Raw genomic sequence first — 20,137 nt, forward strand, 5'->3', positions numbered from 1 at the left:
TTTAATCTGAACACACAAATCTTCCAACTTAGCTTTTATTTTGATCTCACCTACACAGCTGCAAAGTTTCCTTGTTGTGAAGCTTTCACGGTGAGAAAATCTGTCCAGGGATACACGGACAGACGGACGGACGGATGGACCGATAGACTTGTTGGAAACCAACACTAGCTGCATTAGAGTAGACGGGACAGTTTAAAACAAACGTGGGCCAAGGGTTCAGAGTGGGGCTCCAATCGCCACTTTCCTACCTTCTACCTACTTTGTAGTATTGACTGGAAACAACACAAACTAGCATGGTTCCTCACAGCCCAGGACAGGAAGGCTCTACAGGTGATTAAAGCCACCAGAACATCACTGGTACCATCTACAGAGCATCAGTGACATCAGTGAAGTGAGATGTCTGCACAGAGCCCAAAGATACTAAAAGACAACACCCACCCAGCCACAGTCTGTTTACCCTGTTGCCAGCACCTTGTGTTGTACAGTGACTAATAGATGAATCTTGTATCTTGATCACTCTATATCTTGCGTCAGTATGGTAATAATGTTTATCTGTGACTTCTGAGAGGCATCAAGGTACTTGTGGGGCTTGTTTACTTCACTTTGAACCTTTTTTTCCATCTGTAATGGCTCAGGGGTCATTACAAGCACATGCTCTCTGACTGCCAAATGCTTCCAAACACTCTATGTTGTGTGTCGTTTCACATTGCACTCATCCATCCACACACTGACAGCACTCTGCTTCCTTTGTCATGCTCTCAGAAAAGGTCAAGATGACGAGGAGAGGCAGAGCTTGTATGGGCAGGTGGATGGCAGAAAGGGATAATTGGTGAATGAAGCCCCCCCCCCCCCCCCGCGCTTGTTCTTCCTTCTCTGCAGGGCTGCATTTCAACCCTTGAAGGTACAAGTCTCTCTGACCCCCTTAAATCCTGCTTCCTGTTCCTGCACTTCAGGTTTTGTTTCGTGGTTGTATGGGATAGTGGACACACACACACACACACACACATACACAGAGCAGCAGAGAACTTGTAGCATTTGGCCTTTTAATTTTTTTTCTGATAGCTGCAAGATGATGAAGCCAGACAGGAGGCCCCTACTGACTGCTGGTCTGACTGACGGACTGATAGACCTGCTCACTAAGCCACATAACTGTATTTGGAGGGGACAGGAAGTAGGTGGGTCTGCTAGAATAGAATGGGGGGTTGGGGGATGGAGGTTCTCTGAAGGATAATTTCCTGATTTCCTGGCAAGAAAAGTGCACTTCCTTTGTCATGGGATCTGCAGTATCCCTGGCCCATCACTGTCAATCCTGTGTCTGATGGTAGTTGTTAAAAGTCAGAGAAAAGGCAGAAGCTGCATGTCAGTGAAGGGTTAGGTTGTAGTGTAGAGGAATGGTCATCTTTAACAATGTCATTACATCAGGTTCCATTTATAATACTGTTTATGGTAGCCTTTTCTTCAGCTATAGCCATCCAGTGTCTCTCTTCATACTACACTAGCTGTCATGTCTTACTGGCAGACTCTATGGAAAAATTATCCTATTTTAATTCAAGCGCGTAGATTTTCAGTTTGAGAGCATGATTTCATTCCTTTTCAGTGACACAGCTCCTTCTCGTGCTCAGATTTTCTGCTCGCACTGAGATGTCTGCTGCTTTCTTTCAAAATTTGTGCCTGAACTCAAAAATCACATGCTTGTGCTCACATTTCTTCTTCTTGCACACAAAAATTTTATTCAAATATGTCCTGTGCTCGCTCAGATCTAAAGTCTGCGCGCTCAAATCTAATGTGCACGCACTCAGAACAAGCACCTCCCCTCAGGTTGAGGTGTCTGCTCAGACTCAAGGCTGTCCCTCCTTGCGCTTAAAGTATTGTGTTTCACAAGCCAATAGGGAGACAGCTAGAGTGTGGACCAATCAAATGACGGATGCCGCCTTGGGTGCGTTCCTTCGCCTTTTTTTGAGTGCTCCGTAGGGGCGGGTATATGGTCTGTTTGTAAAACTGCTTCTCTCAAAATACATCAATTTACCATATTAGCCAGCTATTTGCATCATCACCTATTTAAGACGCCAGCATATTTATGTATAATTAATCTTAAGTAATCCTAAAAAGAGTTATCGTAGTTTAGATTTTTTTTTATTTAATATTAGCGGATATATGTTATATAGTATAAATACTCACAACAACATAGGAATGTTATGATAGTCAAGTGGTTAAGTACACCAGCCAGCTATTGCATTTTAAAACATGGGAACATTCCCCCCAGAAAACAGCATCCCTCCCCGCGAGTGAAGGAGTCAGACAGTCTCCTGTTTACTGATGGTGATTATGTAATTATGTAATTTAGAGAAAAACGTAACTTTGTCACTATCTAGGATGTCTGGTGGGTCAGGATCTCAATCACAACACATTATAACAGCATCCATATGATTATAAACAGTCAGCGGGTACATGTTTAGATTAACAGGAGGACATCGGGGAACACGTTGAAAAAAACACACACGTCATCTTTATGACATGTACCGTCACAACCAATGGCGGAGAATTGGCGAACCACTGCTGCTGCGATAATGCGGCGTCTCTGTGTGAAAAGGGCTACTCTTGCTGCGTGTCATATTATGATATTAAATTTAAATTAATAACTGTTACAGTAATAGAATCCGTGTACCCAGTTGATTCTCTTATTGAAACGTTTAACAAGAGATGATGTGTAAATAGGCTAGGCTATGTGATTAAAAAGGTAAAATGAAAAATACGCTATGATGATAATGATTTGAGGATAACATTTGTGCGTGTACTGCAGTGTATTACCTTTACTTACTAGCAATTAGTTAGCCTGTTTATGCTGACAACCGTGGGTCAAAGCCAGGGGGTGCACTACATTAGGTTAGTGTTGGTTATGCTTTCACAAGAAGAAGGAGACTTTGAGCGGGACTCGGAGCGAGGTACTGAGAGACGGGGACGGGATGGATCATGGTCAAAGACCTCAAGTAAGTTTATTTCTTAATGTTGCTACAACTCAAAACACATCGTTCATCTCCCACTCAGTGCCTCGCAAGAGTGTGGTGGTGGGGATGTGAACTGCCGTCCCATGATTTAAAATGCAATAGCTGGCAGCATACTTAACCACTTGACTATCATAACATTCCTATACTGTTGTGAGTATTTATACTATATAACATATATCCGTTAATATTAAATTAACATTTTTTTTAACTACGATAACTCTTTTTAGGATTACTTAAGATTAATCATACATAAATATGCTGGCGTCTTAAATAGGTGACGATTCAAATAGCTGGCTAAGTTGGTGTATTTTGAGAGAAGCAGTTTTTAAAAAAGACCATATATCCGCCCCTACGGAGCACTCAAAAAAAGGCGAAGGAACACACCCAAGGCGGCATCTGTCATTTGATTGGTCCACACTCTAGCTGTCTCCCTATTGGCTGGTGAAACACAATATTTGAAGTGCAGGGAGGGACAGCCTTGAGTCTGAGCAGACTCCTCAACCTGAGAGGAGGTGCTTGTTCTGAGTGCATGCACATTAGATTTGAGCGCGCAGACTTTAGATTTGAGCGAGCACAGGACATATTTGAATGCGAGCGAAATTTCTGTGTGCAAGAAGAAGAAATGTGAGCACAAGCATGTGATTTTTGAGTTCAAGCACACATTTTGAAGGAGCAGCAGTCATCTCAGTGCAAGCACAAAATCTGAGCATGAGAAGGAGCTGTGTCACTGAAAAGGAATGAAATCATGCTCTCAAACTGAAAATCTACGCTCTTGAATTAAGATAGGATAATTCTTCCATAGACTAACTTTTATGTGCAGGACTGTAGTAGGGTATCCACACTGCAGGGACTGACCGGAAAAAACTGTGCTGGGCCCTTCTTTTTGGAGTTCACATGCTCACCCGTGCTTTTGTGGCTTTCCTCCCTACCAACAAAATAACACATACAAGGTTAATTCTTTTGACAATGCCTTTGACTGAGGCACTGGCTTATGGTTTATGACAGAATGCGGATGCGGCGAGGGGTGAAATTTCCCTCCTCCTCTGATGCACCTTCAGAGGTAGTAGCAGAGGCGTAGTATTGGCGAACCGAACCAGTGTGAACAGATAAGCCGGCGGCGCGGAGCAAGGGCGTGTCGATCTGATGGTGTTCACTGTGTGATAACTAAACAGGTCCTTCACTCAACAAAATATAGAGAAATGTCCCACAAAGCAACGTTACAGGACCAAACAACAGTAACGTAGTAACTGGTCGTGTCTTTGGCAACTTATGTGAGGAATTAAATACCGCAGTTATACAGGAGAAGTGTCTGTCCAACCGACTCTTCGTCACATTTCTGCCCGAAAAACAGCGTCTGTCCCCAGCAAGAAACTTTAACTCATCAAGTGTTTGTTGCGGTGAAAAAAGTCCTCCACCAAGACTTCAGTGAACTTTCCCCCCAGAAAACAGCCTCCCTCCCCGCGAGTGAAAGAGTCAGACAGCGTCCAGTTTACTGATGTATTATGTAGGCCTCATTATGTAATTTAGAGAAAAACGTAACTTTGTCACTTTCCAGGATGTTTGGTGGGTCAGGATCCCAATCACAACACATTATAACAGCATCATATGATTATAAACAGTTAGCAGGTACATGTTTAGATTAACATGAGGACACTGGGGGAAACACGTTGAAAAAAACACACACGTCATCACCATGACGTGTACCGTCACGCCTGTGTGAATTATACTCTGGTTCATCTTTTACGCTGGAGCTGCTTGGTTCTGTGTGAACAACCAACGGCGGAGAATTGGTGAACCGCCGTCAAAACATATTTTGGCCGGTAAAATTTCAAAACCCTAGGTCAAAAATCAAATTTTATACCCTGCAGTCACCACAGTGTGAATGTCGACTTTCAGTGTTGTTGCTCTTCTATTCATCTAACCTCCTTTAGTGTGCAGTGTGTCTGTAGTGTTGTGTAGTAAAAACACTTGGTTTACCCCAACAAGGCCTTTTATTTCATAGGTCATGAGGATGGTATGTCTCAGTGCTTCTTTATAGCTGAGCAGGAAATCATTTAATATTCACAAGTTTATCTCACAATACATTTTGACAATACATTTGTGGGTTTTAAATTGAGTTGGTATTTGGACTTGTCTTTGTAATAGGCATTTGTTTTTCTTTAAAACAAATTCAGTGATTCATTACTAATTCAATATACCACAGATAATTTGGAAACACTTTATTTTCACCATCCAGAATTTCATGGTAATTAGGTGGCAATTTCTCTGAAATGACCCCCCAATTACCACAGTAATTACCTCAACATTTATTGAAAATGACCCCAACATCACTTAATAATACTGCAAACAAATAACAAGTAGCTGGTCTTTTTTTATTTTTCATAAATTAATTTCCAGGAAACTTCCAACTGGTTTCTGCTGATCATGCCATTTTACCTTCCAACAGGTTTCTGTCCAACTTCCCTCAGCAGGTCACTTAAAGTGAGATGTTGCAGCTTCATTTCCAACCAATTTTTGCCCAACATTTTGTTAAATCTGCAAATGTTTTGATGTCACAAAATATAAAAAGAGTGACATTTAACTTGAGTCATGTGAAGATTATTATTAGGCCTAACTTAAAGTGAGATGTTGCAGCTTCATTCCCGACCAGTTTCTGCCCAACATTTAGTTAAATCTGCAAAGTGTTGATGTCACAAAATATAAAAAGAGTGACATTTAACTTGAGTCATGTGAATATTATTATTAGGTCTAGATATGCAATTAACCTGTTGAACTAGCCTCTATTTTGTGTCTGCACGATTATTGAGAGTGTATCTCTGCAACTACAAGGTCTATGTGAATAATCAAGGGCTCGTAATAAAGGGAACACTTTAAATATTTGTTCAGATGTGTAAGTATAAGTAAATATGTCACTGGGTCAGAGTATAGATGAAAGATTTATTTTTTTTAATTACAATTTTAGAATGAATATCCCAGAGGAATTATGCAGCTGCAGCTAGCAAACCATAGAAAAACATCTGACCATGACCTCTGCCAACTTTTATGCTAATTAAGTGAATCAGAACAAAATTCGAGAGGTTTTTGGACAAAGTACTAGGGCAGAATTTCCAAAATGTGCCATTTTTTTGTGCCATTTTGGCACCATTTAAAATTCCTCAGGTACCATACAATATATTTAACTTATATGTTACCATAGGTGCTCAAAAAATAGCCCAATTGGGCTCTGCTCGGACTTAACAGGTTAAGGAATGAAACTTGAAAATAGGAAATTGGTAACATAGATTCTGGATTATGAGGTTGTATCTGTTGGGATTTTATGTGTTTTGTGGTGGGTAACTATAAAAAATTTGACCTTAAGGTAAACTCTTCAAAAGTTGGACTGATCTGTCTACATTATAAAAAATGGTTGTGAGCCTCGGTGCTCACAGGAAGGGCAGGAAGGAGGCAACAGCGTGGGGTGAAGATGGTGACAGTTTTATTTACCAGCCGGCAGACACAAAAACAGATAAACAGAAAGGAACAGCCGTCGCGGCTGAGGGTAACGCGGCCAAGGGGAATAACTGCCTGCCGTCTCCTGTCGTCTGTGGTGCTCGGTCCTCTCCCAGGACCCAGCCTACTGCAAGAGACCAGAACCAGGTTACAAGCGTGCTTATATTGGTGATTGATTACCTGATTCTGTCCAGCTGTCTGAGCACCGGCTGAGCCACTCCTCCCTCTCCTCCAGCAGCCGGCGCCTCAACCACACCCCACTGCCACAATGGTGAAACTGTAAATGGTTAAAAAAGTACTACATGTACTACTCACTGCAAAAGTTAGTTGGAAATGAAGCTGCAACAACTTACTTTAATTAAGAAGACTGATGTTTGTAACACAGTTTTTTCTGCAAATTATGCTGTTGTAATTAATTTTGTTCTGATCTACCTTGTAAAGGCCAAACTCAGAGGACACCGCCAGGATCGTCTGAAGAAACGGCTTTCATCAGAGGCTCAGCTGCAAAATGCTATTGAAGAAGACCAGCGTATCAAAAGACAACTCCTTAACGTCATTGAGGCTTCAGAGAACAGAGCCGCCGACAACTTCTCTAAAGTTACCAATACACTGGATAGGCTTACAACCTCAATTGTTGATGGATTTTCCCTCCTGCGGGAAACACTCCATCCACCACAACCAGCACAGGCGCCACCGCCACACTACCTCACAACACCAGCCCAGCAACGCCCTATGCCATCACAACACTCATATCTGCCAAATCCAATACATCAGGTATTCCCACAAAACTTATCAGGCAATAGAACACACACACACAATGTAATGCCACTTACCATTAACACTGCAGATTGGTCCTTCACACCTGTTGAGGGCGCAAGGCAGTTCTTGTACACCCAAGCACTTTTCAAGGAAGATTAGTCAAAATTTGACTTTGTCCTTGTGGTTGTTTCTGCAGGCTACAGCTACTTTTTGAATGTAAAAAGGCAAGTATAACAGCTTGTCTAATGTTTCAGCAATTACAATAACAGTTTACACAAAATGCACTGTGAAATTATAGAGGTTTGTCTGATGTCTTGGCAGCTGCAATAAGAGTTAACAGAAATTGCACTTTTTTGTTGTTAAGTTTACAGTGGCATTTTCTTTTTCATACTGTACCATTGAGGTCAGTTGTATGGCAAGCACTTTGAAATGAGTTAATTTGAACAATGTTTGTATGCCTTAGAACTGCCTTACAATTTGTTTATTATAATGAAGCCTCCTGGAAATGGTACTTGAATGCTGTTTCATTTGTTTTGTAATACAGATATATGCAGTACAGAGGCATTTTATTTGTAGTGTTTACTTTAATGCCATGATAACACAGGGTCCCTTTATGGGTCAAGAAACACAAACACACACACACACACAGGGTCAGCTTATGGGTCAAGAAACTGTGTCAGGACTCTCCTGACTCTCTTCCCTTCAGCTGACATTCCCTCTCTGACAGATGGTGGATGGTCAGGTTGGTAGTCCCGGTCATACTGGATGGCTTCGTTAACCCTGATGTCATCCACAGTATCCATAGCAGCCTCACAGTAATTATGCAGGACGAAGCATGCATATACAACAAAGGGAAGGTCATTGAGGTTGATGTCCATGGCTCTCCTCAGGGCACCAAAACGGCCTTTCAGCCTCCCAAATGCGCATTCAATAACCATCCGTGCACGGCACAAACACAGCCCGAAGTACTGCTCCTGAGCATTGTTCCCCCCATTCACATATTCTTTCATTACGTATGGCAGCAGGGGGTATGCAGGATCTCCAAGCAAGTACACGGGTATGGCATCTTCATTCTCAACTATCTGCTTGGGACATGGTGGGTTTTTACCATCTCTCAGGTGGCTGTTGAGTGTGGAATTGGCAAAAATGCGTGCGTCGTGAACGCTCCCAGGCCATTTAACCACCACATCAATAAAATAATATTTATAATCACAGGTAGCCTGGACATTCAAACTGAACCTCCCTTTCCTGTTAACATAATCTGTGGAATTAACAGATGGCTGCTTTATCTCCACATGTGTGCCATCCACAGCACCTAAGCATTGCGGGAGACCGTGCACTGCTTCAAATTTCTGCACTAATTGCGTGACAGAGTCTTCTGATGTGGGGAGTTTTATGTACATGGGACCGAGGTGGACAGCTATTGCCTCACACACTTGTCTTACTATTATTGAAACTGTCGATCGACAGAGACCGAATGCGTTGGCTGTTTTGCGCAGTCTGCCCTCGTCGGACAGATAATACAGGGTGCAGGCAACTCTTTTTGTGACACTGACACAGGACCGCATGATGGTGTTCTCAGCCTGGATGTAAGGGCGCAGCAACTCGGAGAGTGACAGCAGCGATGCCCGCGACATGCAGAAATTTTCACGCCACTCCTCCGGGAGAACCACTTCATTTTCGAAGTTATCCCACGAGACAGCAGTGCGCCCAGGTCGGACCCAAAACCGGCGAGGCCGGCGGCGGCGACGCGGACGCACTCTCCGTGTCGGAGGGAGAAGTTGCTGCAACAATGCTGACCTTTGAGCACTAAGTCATCTCCGCTCCTCCACATAGTACAGCACTTGTATTTGTAAATGCAAACAAACACAAAGAGATTGCACCAGCATAAATATGACTGCTATTCTGCATGCATCCATGATCACAGATTGTAAACACTGACTGTTGATTGTAAACAATGTCGCATAACCCAGGGGCACTTTCCGGCGCACAATCTGGCGTCAGTTCCCCAAATATCCGTTTTTCTCCGTTTTTTTCCGTTTACAGTAGGTACTACTTCAAAGTGGCCATTTCACTCGCGGGGAGCGAGATTCACGCAACGTGTGAAATGTAAGTGACAACTGTAGCCACTAGGTGGAAGCATAGTACTGAATTGCAGCTCAAACGATTTTGGGACAATTCCACATTTGACCACAATGTAGCTGCAATGGAGAGTGGCGCTGTTTTAGGCTACAGGTAGAGTGAATGGAGAGGGGGACTGCTAAACCGTATCAGATTGATTCAGACTGATTGTTTCACAGCGGTGGGACACCTCAGTTATCTGGGTGACCTTGGATAATCACTTGTGCTTTCTTTGTTTTACAGTAGAGCTAAAATATGGACATTAGTTGTTTTTTAAGGAACATTTGTTTACTGGTAAAATTGCCGACCTGAATTATTGTCCCAGTCTGCCCCCGTGAGCCTATATCACGGCCTGACTGGATGTTGCTTAAATGTAAGAATAGCCTATAATATCTGATACCCTCAAGACATCTGAGGTTGTAATTTCGCTTGCTCGCTCGCTGCAGCCACGGCTAATAAGCGGAGGCAGAAACAATTACGCACAGCCTACAGAAGTTTCAACGTCCATATAAGCATTTAAGAAATTATTCTTATCAGTTCCATAATTCAGAGAGGATTTTTACTCAACGAAAAAATGTATAAAGATCAGTTTTTAGGTTGAAGACACCTAAAAGACACAGCAGCACTTATGTCCAGACGCTCATGTGTGTTACAACTGATGTATAGCTCCCCTGGTAGAGCAGCTCCCTCAGTAAGCAGAATCTTCTGCTAGTATGAGTTCAAATCTCAGTATAGACAGTACCTGTAGTTAACGTGTTTTCTTTTCTCATCATCATTATGATCACATATAGCTCCAAGTTTGAGCAAATAAATGAGCAAATGAGCATTAATTCTCCGCCGGCCGCGGCACCAGCTTTCCTGCTTGTGTACATAAAATACATAAAATTCTGACACCACAACTGTAGTGTACCGAATATCAATAGATGATAACCAGAAAAAAAAAAACGTTCTATTGATCTGATTCACCGGCTGCTTTCTTTCTTTCAGTTGTGGTGTCAGAATTTAACACAAATATTTGTGCTTTCTATTCCTTATATTTTCTACAACAGGCTTATAGAAAGAAGAACGACGCCACGTCATGTCAGACAGTTTTCTCTAGCTTTATTAAAATACATGTAGCGCCCTGCTATGAATGATATGTTATTTCATGTGTTTGGGTTTACAAATATTCAGTATATTTTGCAATATTGCCTGTTAAATTAGTTCTATGGTGAAATAACCTTGAAGTAATACAGAGAAATTAATAAGTGCACTTCATTTGGGGAAGGTACTAAAATGTCCCATGTTTTTCATGGTTTGTGAATGTCTCATGAAGTTTCTTTTGTTTATTTGAGTAACCAGGTATCAATCTGTTATTAGCCAATCCGTGCCTGTCAGAGATGAGTGTCAACTACCTACCGGATTCGGAAGGGGGTGGGACTAAAAAAAAAGAGAGGAGACGAGGCTCGGGCTAGTAACGGGGAGAGACGAGGAAAAAGAGTGACAACACCATGGAAAAGTAGTTGTAAGCTATTTGAGACCCTATAAAGTTACTGTTGTTACTAAAACCTTAAACCGGAAGGTCAGTTTGTGTGTTACCGGTACCAAATGTGTAAAAGCCGAGTTCAGAGCTGTTTCAGCCGGGAATTGTACTGAGTGTCCGAGACGCCATTATCGTTGTGTATAGAGCTAGAGTTAGCCTCATCTCTGCTAGCTGGAAGGAGACCGCGTGTGTGTGAGGGAGAAATATTTTGCGCCGAGTTTCCTGAGTGAGTATGAGCACTATTTGAGCTGGTAACAATATGGAAATGTATGAGAACGAACAGTGAGTTTATTAGTGTTTTGAATTATGCTCAGTGTATCTCCGACCTACATGCCTGCCTGCCGCTGATCTGCTGCTGCTGTAGAGGGTGCTCAGGATCCCCGCTGTCGCCAGAGAGACTGCTGCTGCACGAGGACGTGTCAGCAGGACTAGTTTTCTTCATCTCCTGTCACCTCACTCCTCTGAGCGAGGGTTTGAGGAAACTGTGGTTATCCGTGAGTACTGAGAAACACTTTCACAAGGATACATGAGCTCCAACTCGACATGCGCGCCAACGATATGGTACCATAACTGACTTACAAAACCCGGGTATTTATTTATTTTTTATTTTATTTTCTGAACTCAAAGGTCACCAGGTCAAAAGTAAAGGGTGATTGCCTATGTTTTCTTTCTGTGTAATAAACACTTCTTCCTGTTGCAACGTGTATTTGCAGTCACAAATGTTTATTTGAATGTGGTGTTATTAGGGCTATAGTGTGTTAAAGGTACATGCATGGGAGTATTAAAGTTCACAATAACAATGTAGCTATAAAATAAGCTAACCAGGCCTCTATGCACCCTAGGCAGAGTCATACGCTCTAGTTTAAGTAAACACATTAAACGGTTGATATTTTCGTGGACTCCCTCCAATTCAGTTCCCAGGCTCGAGGTGTCATCAGGTATAAGGGGTTTTACCATGACAGTGCTGTAATAAAATAGAGTTGGTTGGGAGGGCTACATACATAATCAGCAGCTTCACAGTAGTCGGATATACAGAAGGTTATTTAAAGCGGAGTGAGTCCCTGAAGCAGTCACCCTGCAGGAGGAGATCCTTTGGCCAAGTGATCAATGTATTTGTTGCAGACCTCTTTGCTGTCCTCAGCGCGTGGGGGTGGGGGCACTGGCCTAGCAAGCTTTGTGTGGGGGATGGATGTGGTCTTTCCAGTTAAGCGAACTTGTTCCAGATGCCTTAACATTTGCATTCCCCCATACTGAGGAATGTGTGTAGGGGACGAGAAGTAAGCACCATCCAGGATGTGTCCATCCTGCATTCGGAGGTGGAGAAGCTCATTAAGCTGTGTCTGGCCCTGCCAATGGTCGCGTTTCCCAGATTCGTTAAGAAGCTCTTAAGTGCTAAGATCTTCTTAGGAGCGCTCTTAAGAACGCTGTGAAAGAAGGATGTGTTTCCCAGAGTCGCTCTTAGCTTAAGAAGATCTTTCACTAAGAAGGAAATGTAAGATCGAGCTGACCCACTCTTAACAGCCTTCTTAGCGACCAAATGCTCAGTGATCAAGCCGCGTCAGGGAAATTTACATCCTCCACTTTTCGAAATAATAAAACAATGCTCAATGTTGAAATGCGCTCGTAGCTGCGGACCACTGGCGCAAGAAACATAGGTTAACAGAAGAAGAAGAAGAAAAAACTTTTTATTGAATTACACGTTTAAGTTTTCCACACACATCTGCATATATGAGTTTATAGTACTACACATAAAAACACAACAACCCTGTGGCATTTCACAGATATCAAGGAAACAGATGTAATTAAACTCAGCTGAACCTCATCCAGAGAGGCTTCACTTGCTACTCTATATAAATGCGTTGCCAAAGTCCGCGCGTGTGATAAACCATGGCTGCAATACAGCACATTCTCGCTGCGAACCAACAGCGTCACCGTGCGCGAAGCCAGACAGTTTACATAAATGCATACGTGCGTCAGCACTTCTCCCCACTGGACGTGCTGTCAGACCGGGCTGTCCAGGCAAAGTACCGGCTGCCCCGTGCGGAGATCCAACGGCTGATCACTCTGGTGTCTCCACACATCCAGAGAGCAACCCGCTGCAATTTTGGCCTCAGCCCGGAGGTGCAGCTCCTGGCTGCGCTGCGTTTTTACGCAGTGGGGAGCTTCCTGGAGGTGGTGGGGGATGGCACTGGCCTCAGCAAGGCATCGGTGTCACGGATTGGGCCAGCTGTGACACCGATTCTCCTGCGCCATGCCATGGATGGCACCCTCATTCCAATCCCTCCCTGGTGGATCCGTGCTGGATCGGTAGAAAGCACTACGCGCCCGTCAACACACCCACACACACACACCCGCACCCACACCCCGCCCACACACACACACACACACACACGATACATGCGTAGCCTAATTGCACCTGTGGGGTAGGGGACCATGGGGCGCTGTGTGTGACTTATGCACTGATAAAGAGGTGGGTGATCGATTTGCCTGGCATCGATTGATTCAGTTTCAGCAGCACCGCGGTGGACAGCTCCCACTAAGAGCTTCTTAAGAAGCTTCTTTGGCTTGATCTTAAGGTTCTCCTAAGAAGGCAGTTAAGAACGCGTCTGGGAAACACCCGTATCTTAGCACTCCTTCTTAGCCGAACCCTTCTTAAGAGCCTTCTTAAGTCCTTAAGAACGATCGAATCTGGGAAACGCCGCCAATGCTGTTATGTTCCTTAAATGGCTTGATTTAGTGATCAAAGTTTCATTTTCTTAACAATAAAGATGCCGTGTTCATCCATCTAGTTCTGTTATAACTGCACGCCATTATAAAATAACTTCAAATCAAATCCTTAATCATTGATAAAAGTGCGTGCTTCCCCCGCCCCCCTCTCTCAGAAAATAGTTCCGACGTCCGGTGAATCAGATCAATAGAACGTTTTTTTTTTTTCTGGTTATCATCTATTGATATTCGGTACGCTACAGTTGTGGTGTCAGAATTTAATGTATTTTATGTACACAAGCAGGAAAGCTGGTGCCGCGGCCGGTGGAGAATTAATGCTCATTTGCTCATTTATTTGCTCAAACTTGGAGCCATATGTGATCATAATGATGATGAGAAAAGAAAACACATTAACTAAAGGCACAGCCTATACTGAGATTCGAACTCATACTAGCAGAAGATTCTGCTTACTGAGGGAGCTGCTCTACCAGGGGAGCTATACATCAGTCATAACACACATCAGCGTCTGGATATACGTGCTGCTGTCGTGTCTTCAACCTAAAAACTGATCTTTATACATTTTTTCGTTGAGTAAAAATCCTCTCTGAATTATGGAACTGATAAGAATCATTTCTTAAATGCTTATATGGACGTTGAAACTTCTGTAGGCTGTGCGTAATTGTTTCTACCTCCACTTAGCCGTGCTGCAGTGAGCGAGCAAAATCACAACCTCAGATGTCTTTAGGGTCTTTGACGTGTGCACAAAAAAGACCACAGTTAAACATAAAAGCAAAACGAAAACAGATAAACATAAAATGGGAATATCACCGATAAATACAAAATACAAAGAATAAGACCTTAAAAGACATATAAAAGGCTTCATAATGACTTGTTGATGATGTTGATGGCGGATGAGATGAATGAATTTTTTTACTAAGTTTGTCCTTGCTAGAGGGACCCTGTAGCGACAGGCTGAAGGGAGGAGTTGGAATGAGGTGTGGAGTGGGTGAGGTATTATTAGCTACATTCTTGTATTTAAGCAACAACGAACAGAAACATAAATCAGGCAACTCTGTCCGTTCATGGTCACTGCTCCCTGCTGCTGCATGTTGTCGTCCTCCTGCTCACAGATGCCACCTGGTGGTTGTTTGGGCACATTGCCGCTTCTCATGAAAACACAATTGATCCTCCACTAAAAAGGTGCGTGATTCTCACGTGATTCACGTGAGAATCACGCGTGAACTCGGCCACAACGAAGTAGTACCTACTGTACATGCAAACGTGAAAACGGAGTTTTCCAAAATCTCCACCCTGGCCGGAGTTTTTAAAAAGCATCGTTTTCAGGGGCGTTTTCTCCGTTTGCGTGTAAACGGAGGGTGCAAACGATGGTTAATGTCTCCGTTTTTAAAAATAACCGGGTACGTATAAACGGGGCCTAAGAGGCTGTCACGGTGCTACTGTGGCAGTCCTGTTGTTTTTCTGTGTTCGGTTCTCCCTACCTGCTTTCCCCCCGTCCTTTTCTCCCTCACCTGCTCCTTCTCCTTTGTGTGTGTGTTTGTGGGTGTGGCAGCAGTAGCCGCAGAGTGGCACACCTGTTCCAGATCATCTCATCACCCTCTGGCTTTATCTACCTGGTCTCTCCACCACTTTGGCGCTAGATTATTGCATCCTTTACAGTGAATTCAGAGAGCTGCCATTTAGTATATTCTACACACTCAGAGTATTTTGTTTTCTGTGTTTTTGCCTTTGCGCTGATGCTCTTGTCTTTGGCTCCTGCAGAGATCTCCAGCGCTGTTCTGTTTGGCTTCCTGCTTTCCTGCTCCTGTGTTTCTCCATGCCAGCTCCAGTCAACCCTGCTTGCCTGCTTGCCTACCTGCCTGCCTGCCTGCCTGCCTGCCTGCAAGTCTAGTCTCCTCTTCAACATTACCCTCCGGAAATCACAGTTTGTAAAATAAATAATTTACTCACTGACTTCCTGTCTCCGTGCTCTGCGTTTGGGTCCTAGAAATATATAACCTCACCGTAACAGAGGACAAAACCAGTTGGAAGTTTCCTGTAAATGTATTAAAGAAATTACCAGCTATTTATTTACAGCTTATTGGTACATAGCAGAATATTATTACTAAATGATGTTGGAGGTCATTTCCAGTCAATTTTGAGGTAATTACTGTACTGTAGAAATTTCAAATATGAAAATTGGTAATTTCCACCTACTTACCATGACATGTGTGGACCTGTAAAATAAATAGTTTGATATTTTAAATGAAGCATTCCTTGATGAAAAGTGATCATTAGTTGCAGTCCTAATTCTGCTTAGATGAGGATGATGGTCTTTTGGAAAGTAGGGCTGTTGTAAAACCTGTGGAAAAAAAGGCCTAGCATGATTTAAGGTGGACAAAATGGCGCCTGCCGTGGCACACAGCTCACTCATAAAGGCAGTTTATACCTTCAAGCCATAAATAGATGAGCACGTCCAGGACAGTGCCTGCTTACCTATTTTGGTAACCAATCAGACTGCATGGACACACTGATTCACACTTAAATGTCTGGCATAAAAAGAAAAACTCCTGTATGTGTTGCCTCTTCAGTCTGTACCAGTCAGTGCCTTGCACATGCTGTGCTCTCTTGAGGTCTCAGTTAAAAGGCATAAAATTACACGTATCGGATTTTTCTCATGACTGATTGCTGTATAACAGCCCCCCGCATCAGTGATGATCATGTGAACCATGACCAGGAAGCAATTTGTTAAGCTTAAGAAGCCCTGAAGAAACTGGGAGGCCCCCAGGTCAGCAGCACACACACAGGTGAAGACCTGCGGCTCCTTTATCTAACAAGGTTTTCCTCCATCCCCCTTTTAACTATAGGGGGGGACACTGTCTTTAACTGCACCAATGAACTGACCCCCACCCCATGAAGGTTACAAGTTCAGGCAAAGACACATGGTCCATTGCTTCCCCCAATAAAACTCATCACTGATGCATTCATCTTGCTGGGATTTAGGGTTCACAGTATTACAGAAGTCTTTTTTTAGACAAATTTTTTAAAGCTACACACATGAAGACAAAGCAAACATGATATTTACTGGTAACCTGCTTCACAAGTGACAAATCTTAAAGGATTAGTCTGGTGATATTCTTTATTTCTCTGTGGTTAACAAATGCTGAGCAGATCGCAGCCACAATTAATTGTTGCTATAAGTATTGTGTGTGTATCTAAAGCCTGAAATGTTGCATACCTCTGCCATAGAGTGCCATCACTGACAAAATTTCAGCCACACTGTTGCACTGGCTGACATCCTCCTTCATTATGAAGGCACACTCAATCCCACGTAGCTCTAAATACTCACTAGAGCACCAACAGTAGATTAATTCATTTAAAAATAGTGAGTAAACTAAAAGTGAGCTGTTTTTAAAGATGTCCATCTTCAGTAGGAACCACCAGGCTTGAAAGTCAGAGTTCTGAGAGGTGAAGACGCAACAGAGACGAACAGCGAACAGATGAACATTTTCAAGGTGATTTATTTGTCATAACACAACACAGGGTTTGATAACAAAATGAAAGTTTGTAATTCCTTCATGCACAGCAGCAACACGATGATGATAAAATTATCTGCATGTTCATATTCAAAGTTTGACATGTGATAAACACTGACCATCAACCAGGCATCAATGACATACTGTAAACACAGTCCACCTTTCCTCATCCAGCTGTAGTCCTGCACTCTGTTCGCTTAGAACATGGCCTGCCGTCCAGTGCAACAGCTTGATCTGGGATGTTGTGGTGGAGACAGGCCTCTGTAAAGATGTGGGCACTCTCTTCCTCTTCTCCCTGGGGCGGTCAAAAGATGCCATTGTCTCAAAGTCTGCTGCTGTTAATGCAAAACCTGTGCTTTCTTCGTCAGTGCTGATGAATGTACTGTATGTCTGTCATAGGCAACACGCATTTCAGCAACAGAGCTATCAGCATCATAGACATTTCTTCCAACAAAAAAAAAGTTTCAAGCTTAATTTCTCTTATAAGTCAAAAGGCTACAGTGTTTTTATCAAAGACATCAATGTTAGTCCTGTAAATGTCATTTTTTCACTGAACAATAAAGTTATGTGTACCAGTCCAACTTCTGTGAGCTCCACTCACCTCTCAGTATTAATTTGCTATAAACCGTAATGTTTTTGAAACCAGAACCGACTGCCTACCTGTTTTCTGGGGGATTCAGAGCTGCTTTGACAAGACTGACTGGAAGCTTTGGCTGGACATGAGCTGAGCAGCCCATTAAGTACTTGAGCAAACACTTTTTACGACACCTCACTGAGGAATTACTATAAATCTAACTGTGATTACAGAGGGCTCTAAAGCAGAGGATGGGAAATAATATTTGAAGAGCCAGTTCCAGATTTCTTACTTTTGGGTTTTGGGCCATCCAGCAGCTGTTTTACACAACCAAAAACAATAGGAACTGATTTATTATTTCCCTGCTAAATAAAGGTGTCATGGTTCTGTGTCTGTTTGTTTCTGTTTCCTGTTTTACTTTAAAGTTTTACCCTTGTGTGTCGCATCCTGCTTTTCAGTTCCTCCTGGGTTTTTCCCTCCCAGAGCTTTTCCACTCGTTTCCTCACCTGTTCCTCTTCTCTCCTCACTCCACCTGTTCCTGATCCCCTCATTAGTGTCTGTGTATATAGTCTTTGTTCTCCCTCATGTGTTTGTCAGTTCATTCAGTCATTCCTCTGTGATGTTGCCTGTCGTCTCCTGTACGCCGTGGTCTGTCTCCCCTCCTGTCTTCCCCCATTTGGTATGTTTCGATTTTGGTTCCTTGTTTTTTCATTTGATTTGAACGTTGCTGTCCTGTTGCACTTTGTTTAAGCTTTTAGTTACTACTTTGTTTTTGGTCCTTGTGATCCTTTTTGGTTTGTCTAGTTTTCTTGTGTTTTGTACTTTTAGCTTTTTAAATAATGCTCACTTTGCGTTCCCCGTATCCTGCCTCCTGTGTGTGTTCCTGTGTGTCTGCGCTTGGGTCCTCCATTTTGTATAACCTTTGTCCTGACAAAAGGTTTCATATACTGTAAGACAAGCACCATGCGGGAGTGTTTCAATCTTTTTCAGCTTTTGGGAACACAATCCTCCCTTTTTAAAAAAAAAAAAAAAAAAAAGTATGTTAGCCCAACAGATTGGTTTCAGTTGGTTTCTCCAAGTTGTTCTCTGCTGCAAGACGACACAGCCAGCAATTATCTCAACTATCACAGGAAGTGAATCCTGGATTTCTGTGCTGTCATTTTTTGCCACTTAGGACAGTTGGTTTGGGCTGATCTGACCGCTGTCAATCAAGCTCTGGTGCAGACTAAAGAACAGGACCAAGATTGCCTGGGGAAAAAAGGTCACGGTTCACTTTCTGGTGAATAGCAGAACCAAGCGCTTATTAGTCCTGTCTCTACCTGTCTATCATTAAACAGTAACATGCAGCTAAGTTTCAGTCTAACAATGCTAATTTCATAATCGGTCCTTTTGTTTTGACATGAAGATAAATGTACACAAGGATCAGTCACTTGACTTTGATTTCTCTTTAATGGTTACATGCAGTGATAGTGCAGCATGACATCACCAAACTCTCCGATGCATGCCAAATGTCAGTCCATACAGGGCAATGTCTCTCACAAACAACCTCTTGTGGTGATGCCACTGAAGACAGTCGTCTTTCAGAGGACCTCTCATGAGGTTAGGATAGGCACTTGGACTTGGATAATGGAGACCTATTGGCTGTGTCTCAATTCAGGGGCTGCATCCTTCGAAAGACGCATTTGAAGGCCAATTATGTCACAATGCCTCGCAAAGGCCGTCCCAATTCGAAGGCTCCTCCAAATGCACCCCACAAATGCGGCCTTCTTTTCCCTCTTTTTGGAGGATGCACCGCTACTATCCTTTGCGGCCTCCCATATCCAAAGAGTCTTTGCGCGCCCTAAAAAGAAAGAAAATTGCGACATCAAGTGGTGTAGATCGTCACTTTCGCGGGCCTGTGCAGCAGAAATCGTGATGTAAGGGGCGGGAACATCTGGTGACACAACCAGGAAATGCTCCGAAGGCTAGACCATCCCATTTAACAACAGTGGATGCGGCTTTCGAAGGTACCTCCTCAAAGGCCGCGTCCTTCGAAGAATGCAGCCCCTGAATTGAGACACAGCTATTGTTTCCATCCCATGTCCTACCAAAAGACAACAATGGTTTGTTTCAAAGATGACCACAATCTTTACATAACCATGTCCAAGTAGTTTAAGTTACCATAGCTTACCTTACCGCAGTTCCAAACTTAGACTACTGTATGTGGCAACAAAATAGCTATCTCTACAGGTGAGCAGAGTGCCAAAACATAAGATGCAGCTAAAAGCTCAGGGAAAAGCATACAGCCACTTGATTATGCTGCTACACAAATGTCAAGGCATCACCAAAAATATTAAGATTTATCCTCAGGGAATGTGGCTGTCCTGAGAAGAATTCATGGAGATATAATTAATCAGTTTAAGTTTTGGCCAAGAGGTTGTTATGTCAC

At 43.0% G+C, this 20,137-nt stretch overlaps 1 protein-coding gene and 1 long non-coding RNA gene across 2 annotated transcripts; one reads left to right on the plus strand and one right to left on the minus strand.

Moving 5' to 3' along the window:
- Positions 1-7,909: 7,909 nt before the first annotated feature.
- LOC311270581 (uncharacterized protein) lies at positions 7,910-8,890 on the minus strand (the record flags this gene model as incomplete). The annotated part of the gene is made up of 1 exon (XM_084375538.1): positions 7,910-8,890. One exon carries the CDS (start codon positions 8,888-8,890, stop codon positions 7,910-7,912), a length of 981 nt encoding a protein of 326 aa, XP_084231664.1.
- A 1,912-nt stretch (positions 8,891-10,802) lies between these two features.
- LOC311270487 lies at positions 10,803-15,824 on the plus strand. Its single transcript, XR_014624265.1, has 3 exons — positions 10,803-11,122; positions 11,211-11,390; positions 15,382-15,824. It is a non-coding gene; the product is annotated as an uncharacterized lncRNA (long non-coding RNA).
- The last annotated feature ends 4,313 nt before the right edge of the window (positions 15,825-20,137 follow it).

Source organism: Pagrus pagrus (assembly GCF_965226575.1).
Source record: "Pagrus pagrus genome assembly, chromosome: 15".
NCBI classification, from domain to species: Eukaryota; Metazoa; Chordata; class Actinopteri; order Spariformes; family Sparidae; genus Pagrus; species Pagrus pagrus.